This window comes from Sceloporus undulatus, chromosome 3 (assembly GCF_019175285.1).
Source record: "Sceloporus undulatus isolate JIND9_A2432 ecotype Alabama chromosome 3, SceUnd_v1.1, whole genome shotgun sequence".
Classification (NCBI taxonomy): Eukaryota; Metazoa; Chordata; class Lepidosauria; order Squamata; family Phrynosomatidae; genus Sceloporus; species Sceloporus undulatus.
The window spans coordinates 87,080,870-87,091,335 of NC_056524.1; the positions used below are offsets into that span (position 1 = coordinate 87,080,870).

The window sequence follows — 10,466 nt, forward strand, 5'->3', positions numbered from 1 at the left end:
CATATATTTTTTTACTGTGAGAATGTTTGGGATTACAGTTGATAAAAATGTTTTGCATTCCAGCTGAGGCTTTTTACTATCATGTAAATTCTAAAGATTGTTGACTTTACTGCCCATAGCAGTTAACACATGCTTTCCAGGAATATCTAATTCCTAAATATACACACTTTTAAAGTTTGGTAATGTTTTAGGTTTTTTAAAAATATATATATAAATCCCACAAAACATGACAAATACACCCCAAGTTTAAACTCCACCTCGTAAACCACTTACTATTTTTCCATTATCAACTCCCTTTTAGAAATATTTGGGTTCAGGGACATCACCAAGGGAAAGGTATGTGAGGGGCAGGGGAATACTATGTATTAGACAAGGCCAATTCAAGATTTTTCTGCTGAAAGTAAAAACAAACAAACATGTTTTCAGTGGCATCTTAATAGTACCAACAAGGTGCAAGATTATAATTTCTGAAATAATTTATCTCTAAAATGTTGCATTCAAGTGTTATCTCAGTTATCCTATATTTTAAAAGACCTTCATAGTGGTGCTTTTGACTTTCTGAAGGAGCATTTCTCATGTACTGTCGAAGTCACATTGATTCACTGGGGGAGGGAGTGATCTCTGAAAATGTTGCTGATGCACTGCTTACCCAGTATTTCTGGTTGGATTCTCATCATCATGTATTCTGCACAGAGCAGTTAACTGTGAAAAAATAATCATTCTACTCATCAGCTGTTCAAGCAAAGGGTAAACAAGACCACCTTCTACAAGTACATTCGGATTGATTGAAGAGTCCCAGGATTTCCTCCTGTGCTGATTTTATACTGAAATAAACCAAAGCAACTGGGGAACTGGTATAAAATGTCTGATTGTACTGGGAGCTTTATTCTGGGATAAACCAAACAAGTCAGAAAGAACAGGAACAATATCTGGGACTTTCTGGTCTTCTCAGTCTGGATGCCGCCTATATTTTACAACATGTGGCATTTGCTTTTTAAAATATTCATTCTGATTATGTTCCAAAGTGCATGAGTGCTAATTTTTTTTAAAAAAAAAATACTAAAGAAGGGTTCAAAATCTTTGCCTGGGATTGCTATGGCTGGCACAATCTCACTCATCCCTTTACCATGGAAATCAGAGAGATGAAATATAGCACCCTGAACAAAATGACCTCAATTCCAATATATACATAATGTAATTCTTGCAATCATGACACCTTTGCTTTCTGAAGGTTCAGTGTACACAAGCTTTGTTTCATGCACATAATGATTTAAAATATTATGTATAAAAATTACCTTCATGCTGCATGTAAAAGGTGTATGCAAAACATAAATAAATTTCATTTTTAGAACTGGGTCCCATGTCCAATATATGCATATGCAAATATTCCCAAATCCAAAAAAAATCTAAAATCTAAAACACTTCCCATCCCTTATTTCAAATAAGGGAGATTCAAACTGTAATATAAACTGGTAATAAACTACAGAATGTAGAGATGAAGCTATGAGTTCTAAGTAATTATTAATAAGAATCTTAAAAGAATTACTTATTATCTATCTATCTATCTACCTACCTACCTACCTATCTATCTGATTTTAACTATATTTTATGTTTTGATATTGTGTTTTTAATCTGTTATATTTTTTAATACTTTTATAAGGAGGGAGGGATTATAATGTTTTTAAATTTATATTTTACTCTGTTATAATCACTGTTGTCAACCGCCCGGATTGGTTCGCCACAGGGCGGTATACAAATAAATATTATTATTATTATTATTATTATAACATTTCAAAGCTATTAATAACATTTCAAAGCTAAGGATAAAATGTTCTTCAGCCAAAGTAAATTCACTTACTGGAATATTTAGAGTTTAGTCCATAATGGTGATATACCAGAAGCTAAACACATGAATAGAAAGTCTAAAATAGTTGCAAATCTTGATGAAATTAGTCAGCATTTACCATAGAACTAGAATAAAAATGTAGTCTGTTGCATTATACATCAGAATAAAACACTGCCAACAGAGAGTTTTGAGCAGATGATTTGTAAATCCTTTGTCAGACTGCTTCAAACACACTCTTTACTCAGTAGTAGATGCTTGCTCTCTTCTCCATTCCCTCCAAATCTTTAATTTAAACAGACTCAGATTGATACAGTAAACATATAGGGTGGATTGAAATTTTGTTATGCTTAGAATTCATCCCCTGAAATTAAAGAAACAAGTCATTTCTGTCTAACTTGATCCCACTGATGTTCATCCAATCTATAATTTACAGTCACATCATTTCAAAAAGAGATGAGTAAAAATACTTTGTAATTCATTCTTAAAAGAATTACTTATTATCTATCTATCTACCTACCTACCTATCTGATTCAGGTTTGCCATAATTCTATCCCTGTTTATTTTAAACTGGGATTCTCTTTGTTATTAACATTTATATTCTGTTTTACTTTCCAAAAAAGCATGGTTAACTCATTCTTAATACAAAGTTTTTTCTTGAATATAGTGCATGTGTAACCAACTCAGAGAGTGATTCTGGTCTGGATTTTAATTAGAATTTTAAAGGAGATATCTAAGGTGCTAAATCTGCTCCACAAAAGGTTCAGCACATTGGATAACTCTTTGAAGTTCCGACTACAACCCAGGGTAAACTCACTACTCAACTCATGTGGAAGCCACCAGATAACACTGTCAGTCACACCATATTTTCTGTCAAAAAAAACCAATATACAGCCTGCAAATCTGGACCCAAAGAAATAGAGGAACCTTCTAGAAGTGTGCCCATGTAAAAAAACCAGTCCTGAAAATCTTGTTTAAGACCAAAGGTCTCACTTTTTGATGAAGGTATTTACTGTAACATTTAAGAATCCCAGGAGAAAGAACCAGCCTCTTCAGAGATGTCAGATTCAAAAGACAGATAGCTACTTGCAACCTCTTCCCCCTGAAAAAAATGGTCTCACCAGAATTTAATGAATGGGCTGTAGCACTGCCTGGACTAACAAGTCCAAAATCTTAAATCAAAATTAGACAGAACTGGCAAGAATGCAAATGCAAATGAAAGATTTAGAATAAATTGGATTTAGGCCATAGCCAGTACAGTGAACTAAAAAATTCTGTTCTGGAAAAAAGTGAATAGTCATGTTTACTACTCTGTACAACATAAATTAAGGGAAATTAAGGGTCAAATTAATATCTAGGTTAAAAATAGGAAATTGTAACTTTGAAAATAATGACCAACTTCATATTGGACAAAAACAAGAAACTCATTCCCAGTTTAAGGACTTATCTGGGTGGATGTTAACTTGAACAAATAAGTCTGAAAGCATAGGGTTTTTTTTTGGGGGGGGGGGTATCTAAGCAGAAAAATCAAGCAAACCAGAAATAAATATGTATACATAGACATAAAGAACCAAAATATATATCAAAAGATTCTACTTTCAAGAAAACGTGGTTTAGCAATACTTTTATTCCACAATCAAGTTGCATTGTACTATGAAAGGAGAAAATTTAATCATTTTTGGTAAAATGCAGAAGGATGTTATTAGATCTACTAGGATGTGCATCTCCTACCATTTGCCTCAAAGTTAAGGTGGTTTAGGCAGACCTAATACCGACCAAATAATTCACTTTATGAAACTGTAGAAATTTTCTGACTGTATCATGTCAGCCTTCACAAATATTTGGAAACACAAATTAAAAATTATGAAACCACGTGAAAAGATTACTATTCAAGTAAAAACTATGTGGTGGTATAGATCCATAGCAAGTGGAATATTTGAACTGAATTGTAGAAAAATTGTGTTTCTTCAAAAAGTCAGGAAAATGTCGATGTTGTGGTCATATATGTTCTTCTTGGGCTTCCATTATTCCTCTTTGAAATATGCACTCTCCATTAACAAATACAACCCTGGGGGAAATATTTTTTTTTGGGGGGGGGTGGGTATATCTAGAATGAGATTCTCTAACTATTCATCATCTATAACAAAAATATAATTGTCACAGGAAGATAAAACCCAAGTTCTTATTCAGCTCTGCTAAATTTTACATTGTTAAGAGTATTAAAATAGTTCCCCTGACAACATTTGAGAATGAACAGTTGCATCACATCTTGAAAAAAGTCTATTGCGGCTGTAGCAGAGTTCAAGGCAATGGCTAGACATATAACACAAGTTGGCCTGACAAATGAGAAGGCTTTTGTACGTTTATATTTCAGAAGGGCTTCACAGAAGGCTTTTTGAACTTTGTGACAGCAGTGGTGTTTCAGCCAATACGTTGTTTCGGATGCCAGCTAAAGCCCTTTTATGGTCAAATCTCAGGCTGCGGATTGTACTGTTTATAGCTGCAACACATGCTTTCCAGTCATATCCAGTTTCCTTCAGTTCAAAAGATGGGTAGTTTTCTTGTAGAAAGTCTAATAAAAAAGACAAGTTGCAAATTATTATTTGTTTATATTTGTTTATATCAACTTATAAAGTCCTCAGATATATACCGACTTGTGACTACTTCCTGAATCTCTTCATTGGTTACATACCTCTGAGAGCATTGATTTTGTTGCAGTCTAAGGGATATGTCCCACGGTCCAGGTTGCCATAAACATTGCTTTTAACCAGGACATCCTCTGTGAAGAGATGGCGAATCAGGTAACGTGCTGAAAGCTCTGGCCGACATTTCCCCTTGGCAACACAGATAACTGGAAAGGGCAGCTGAACATTCCGTGATGGATTCCCAAGGTGCGCTGATGAGGAAGCAACGAGGATTAGAAATCTATTAATCTCACTTTGAATAGGGAGATCTTGTGTTAAAACCTACCCCTAAAACCTTTCCCCTAAAATTATTTACTTGAAATATAGGGAATACTGTCTTATTACAAGAAAACATTCTGTATATATCTTTATGTTTTTGAAAAAGGTGGTTCGCTAACATAATGCACACAATGTAAAATTATTTCAAATACATTAATTTTCACAAAGAATGCATGCTTGGTATGCTCATTTTCTGGGTTCTTGGACATAAACCCAATTGTTAGACCTTTGAATCCACTGAATATAAATGCTGATTTGCTAAGTTTCCATTGATTCAAAGGGTGTACTTGTGGTGGGAATAATAAATGAATGTACATCTTGGAAAGTGTTTATAATCAGTAAAACACCAAGATGATGTTGATTTAAACCCTGGTTTCCTAGAATCCTAGTCTACTATTCATTCCACTACACCATGCTGGCTCTCTCCAGTAAACATAGCTTTCTTATATCCATAGCTTCATACGAAGAAAGATCTGCTTTCATGCTTGTAGTTTGAATTAAATCATGATAAGAGAAAATGTTTAAAAAGAGACTTAAAACCTTTCTCTTTAACCAAGCATTCCCCCATGTACACTGAAGTTATGTTCAATCCCCTTCTTCCTCTCACTTACATACGCCTATGAATTGGATTTTAATTGTATATTGTAATTAATGTAATATGGTTTTAATTTTATGTTGTTTTAATAATTTTACTATGTACACCGCTTTGATCACTGCGGAAAAGCAGTACAGAAATAAATTTTATTATTATTATTATTATTATTATTATTATTATTATTATTATTAAAATAATAGAATGTTGAAAAACTCCCTACAATTATTGCATTCTTAAACAGACCCCTCCCATTCCCCCACCCCAAAATCAAGATGTCTTTATGTAGACAATGGGCATCAAGACAACTCTGGTTTAATATGTTTTGGTGCAGTCTTGAAGATGACACAAAATAGCACTTCGGCAGCTTACCCATTGGTTCTAAAGATGACACTTTACTGGAAGAAGGCAGATCAAGAATTTCTGGCATGTTATTCCATTCTGAATTCTGAATTTGGTTTGATTTAGAGCTAGTTTGGGTACTGAATTCACTCTCATCCTCACTACCAACTAAGTCTACATATACCAATCTGCCTGGAGTGTCAGGAGGTTTCTCTTTTCCTTTAAGGATTTCCTAAATGAGGTAAAACAAAAAGCATGAATATTTCTGGAACTGAATGTAAAATACAGAAAAATACTTCTACAGTTCCCATGAAGAAGATATTTCCAAATGGATCAATCCCATAATACTGTCTACTATTGTGTTATCTCATACTACTTTTCACTGAATAATTTGGTAGTTTGAATATTATTGCTCTTTTTGACAGAAATTTAAGAGCTTCTAATGTCATACTACCAAAAGTGGTCATTCAAAGTGTTCACAAATTGCTTTTATGTCAACTTAGGCCCAGTAGACTGGTGTTTTGCGCTGGCCTGGGGCCAAAAGTAGGGCTCGAGAGAGTAGAGTGTCCGCATGCTCCCAAGCCCTACTATGTGCCGCAGGCGCCATCTTGGTGTGCTGCTATTTACACAGTGAGCACGATGATGACGTGGCTTGTGCGCCGTGTTGAAATGGCGTGGCTCACAAGAGACATCACAGCAACGTTCCAGGGCGCTTATGGTGCCTCGGCAGCAGCCAAGAAGGCAACTGATGCGGCAATGATCTGGGGGAGAAAAGGGTGGCCTCTGTCTGCCCCTTTCTCCCAATCTGTATAGGCCCTTAGATACTCAGTTATGTAGAATTTTAAACAACAGTTATACAATGAAATCACAACAAATTAAAACACATTATTAAAAGCTAATGAAAACATCTTTTTAATATTTAATTAGAAATATTTAATTTGAAATATTCTGAGCAACATGCAACTTTGATAACCAAAGAGCTATAAATAATTTCAATTTGCTTAAATGAACCTGAAACTTTCTTAATGCTCTTTTAGATTATGCTGATAATTATTAATTTTTAATTTTAATCTTAACTGATATAATGAGTTGGGCAAAGTGAGGTCCACAAATAGCATAGAGCTCCAAAAAGCTATTTTTATGGCTCTTAACCATTCCAAAACTTTCTGACATTCCATACATTTTATAATGAAAAATGCACTTTCTTCTACAAAATGAAATGTGGCATTTTAACAATGGGCAGGCCCTTCAAACCTCAAAGAAACTAAAAGAAAACAGCTCCAGAAGGGACCAGCCACTTCCTGTGTTAAGTAATTTTTCTGCATTTGCTGCCTTGAAGTGGCCAGCAAGAGTTCAAAGTTGCACATCTCTGTATAGTCAGATAGTAATGTATTTAAAGAGGAATTGATATAAGGAAAACACTTACTGAGTTTGTTTTGGTTTCATAACGTAAGTAGCGGATCATTGTATTTACATTTGTAACACAGGTTTCCCAGTCTCTTCCATGCTCACTCAGATCATATGTTGGAAAATAAGTTGTAAGAAACTCTGGATTAAAAATAAAGGATTTTCATTAACTAATGAATACAATCATAAATATTCTTTCATTTTATACTGAATTATAAAATCTTTCTCATTTGAGAACATCCAGGTGTAGCTGTGTTGGCCATATAGCAAATTCAGTAACATAAAAAATAATTTTTGAGAGTAAATGTAAGCTGAAATTTTAATGAAAATGATGCATTCTAGCCAAATGACTACCCTTTCTGCCTTGTTTGATTATGGTCAGATTTAATCACAGTATTTCAGCAATAAAAGAAAGAAGGACTAAGCCTAATTTCTCTATGTGGTTGGGGTAGGACGGGACAGGAGCTGAGGAGGGAATATTCCAGATATAAAAAGACTTGCAAACAGAAGGCTCTACTGGTTTAGCTAATAAGTACTACTGGGTGTACTTCCACAATTATACTGGAACTATGCATTCCATTGGCCTCCAAACATCCAGTATTTGTTGTAGATTTAAAGTGTCATTCTACTCAATGTCAAAAAAGAAAGCAGGAGGCTAAGGATGTGAATTGCAACAAAATCACTTCCATTCTCTGTGTTAAAATAAAAACAAGAAAATACTGGATTATTGACCAACGCTATTTAATTTGCAAAAATCTCCCTTATAATTTTGTTATTAACTCACAGGCAGGGTGTGAAGTTCAAAAACTTAAGCTGCAATAACACTATTTTATACTCAATTTAGAATGGTATTTGATTATACAATTAGGAAATATCAGAAGGTAAATAAGAGTGGAGCAGATAAACTACAATCTTTGTATTGCAGTTAGTGTAATTAGAACACATAATACTGGAAGAGACATTAAAAATGGGAACACAAAAATGGACTGACATGTAATTCTTATAATGCTGTCATAAAATAAAGATGTAATTATGTACTATTATGTAAGCAAATGCTTGCTAGTTAAAGGTAATATTAGAGTAGAAGTTAATTAGATTAGAAGCTAAGAAAAAATTGAAGAACAGAAGGGGAGGTGCTTAAACGATCTGGATTACATGTGGTAGTGAAAGAATCAGCACCCTTGTATCATCCACTGACTATTTTTATTTGCTATCAGCTTTGACTTATGGTGACTCTCGCCCTGTGCAGGCCGGCCTTTAAGGCCAGCCTGGGGGTGGAGTTGGGGCATGGTGTCCACATGACGCACACTCCAACTCCACCCTAAGGAACCATGATGTTGCACGCCGCTCCACATGGTGCACGGTGTCACTGCACTCCTCTGGTGTTGCCTCCACATGACATTGCACCAAAGGAGTGCCTTAAGGCTGCGGTGCATTTTGCGGCTTATTTTTGCACCCTGGAAAAGCCAGATTGGGGCCGTGGTGTGCAGTTGCTGCAGCCTCGATCCGGCGCAACTGAAGTGGCTGCATGCTGCCCCTTAAAGGTGGTCTGCACAGCCCCTCTATGAACAAGAGATCCCCAGTGATCAACAGCTCTGCTTAGGTCTTGCAAAGTTAGGGCTGTAGATTTCTCGATTGAGTCAATACATCTAATAACAAGATTTTTCTACCTTGCTGAGTATAGTGCACCCACGCCATACGTGGATGCATTTTACTCAGCTTCCAGCTTACTTGGAAGCCGTGCGGAGAGGAAAACAATGGCCACATGCACACGCCCCATTATCTCCTATGGGCCTCGAGCATAGGCAGATTTTCCCTTACACAGGAGGATCAGGAATGGATCCCCCGTGTAAGGAGAGGGCCCACTGTATTATTATATTTTTCAATGAGTTCTGTCATTGCACAAAGTGATTTTTCCCTCAAAATGATTCTTGTCTTAGGGCTGGAACAGATAGCCAGATTCAGATGGCTTCAAGCCAGCTTGGGGTGTGGGGCGTTTATATGCCCCACACCCCCAAGTCGCCTGGAAGACACGCCAGCAATTACACACAGGGCGGCTTTGGGGGGACTTGAGGGTATGGTGTTTAGATGCCACATGCCTCCAAGCCAGCTGAAGCAACAATGGGGCAGCTTCAATCCTGCCCAAATAGGGGCAGCTTTCTGCCACTTCTATTTGGGCTGGATTCTGGCCGGATCGGGATCACAGTATGTGGTTGCCATGGCTCCAACCTGGCTCTCTCAGGGGTGGCCTGTTTCACTCCTTAGTGTTATGAGACAATGTTATAGAATATCCTTTGTCTATTAATGTGTAAATTGACCCAGAAAAACTATTGTTATGAGCCTTCTAGTTGTTTCCTACTTATAGTGACCCTAAGGTGACCCTTTTCTGGAGTTTTCTTGGCAAGATTTATTCAGAGATGGTTTTTCTTTGCCTCTTTCTGAGACTGAGAGAGTGTGACTTACTCAAGACCACCTGATGGGTTTCCATAGCTGAATAGGGATTCAAATCCTAGTCTCCAGAGTCATAGGCCCAAAACAGATGGAGCACTTTGGGGGTATGGTGTGAAGCTGCTGACAAAAGGAGAGCAAAAAACAGGTCCTGACACTGGCTTGTTTTGGACTGCACCAGCAGCCCGCTCTGAGAGTGAGCTGTCCAGCTGCCACAGTCCCAGGCCTATTGTGGCCCAATCATGGCTGGATTGGCCAGAGGCTGCTCCTAGTGGCCGGTCTGCTTCACCCTATAGTTCAACACTCAAACTACTACACCATGCTGGCTCTCTGAAGGGCTACTATGAAGAATAATTGAAGATAAAAAAATAAGATCTTTTACACTAGTGTGACATACCTCTTATTGCAGCTACCTTATTTTGATCTAGAGCCCTTCGTCCTCGTGTTTTCGCACCCATGACACTGTAGAGCAAAGTTTCTTTTGGGAACAAGAGACGGACTAAGTAGCGAGCAGCATACTTTGGTTTGGTCTTTAGTTTGGCTTTCATCAAATAGTTTCCAAGGATCTTCACATTCCGTTTTGGATCACCCACAAACTCTAGATGAAATAAAAATATCAAAGTAACAGTATAAATAGAATTACACTCTGACTGTGTCTTAGTACAGTTGGCCCTCTGTATCCAGGGGGGAATCCATTCCAGAACTCCCCCCATGGATACTAAAATCTGCTGATGCTCAAGTCCCATTGTCCCCAATCACAACGCATACACATGGCTGCGCTGCCATTAGGGACAGCCCCTATTGGCCCAAGTGGTGGCACATGCGTGCAGCCATGCTGCCATTACAGACAGTGGGACTCATTATGCCTAAT

At 37.0% G+C, this 10,466-nt stretch overlaps 1 protein-coding gene across 3 annotated transcripts in view; it reads right to left on the reverse strand.

Moving 5' to 3' along the window:
- Positions 1-3,458: 3,458 nt before the first annotated feature.
- BEND2 (BEN domain containing 2) overlaps positions 3,459-10,466 on the reverse strand; it is a 25,881-nt gene continuing 18,873 nt past the window's right edge. For all 3 annotated transcript variants that reach the window (XM_042456413.1, XM_042456414.1, XM_042456415.1), the window contains 5 exons: positions 9,993-10,193; positions 7,167-7,288; positions 5,771-5,972; positions 4,536-4,739; positions 3,459-4,415 (listed from right to left, as the gene is read on the reverse strand). In XM_042456413.1, coding sequence (XP_042312347.1) covers positions 4,225-4,415; positions 4,536-4,739; positions 5,771-5,972; positions 7,167-7,288; positions 9,993-10,193 — 920 coding nt within the window. In that variant the 3' untranslated portion in view covers positions 3,459-4,224. The remainder of the gene's footprint in view (positions 4,416-4,535; positions 4,740-5,770; positions 5,973-7,166; positions 7,289-9,992; positions 10,194-10,466) is intronic.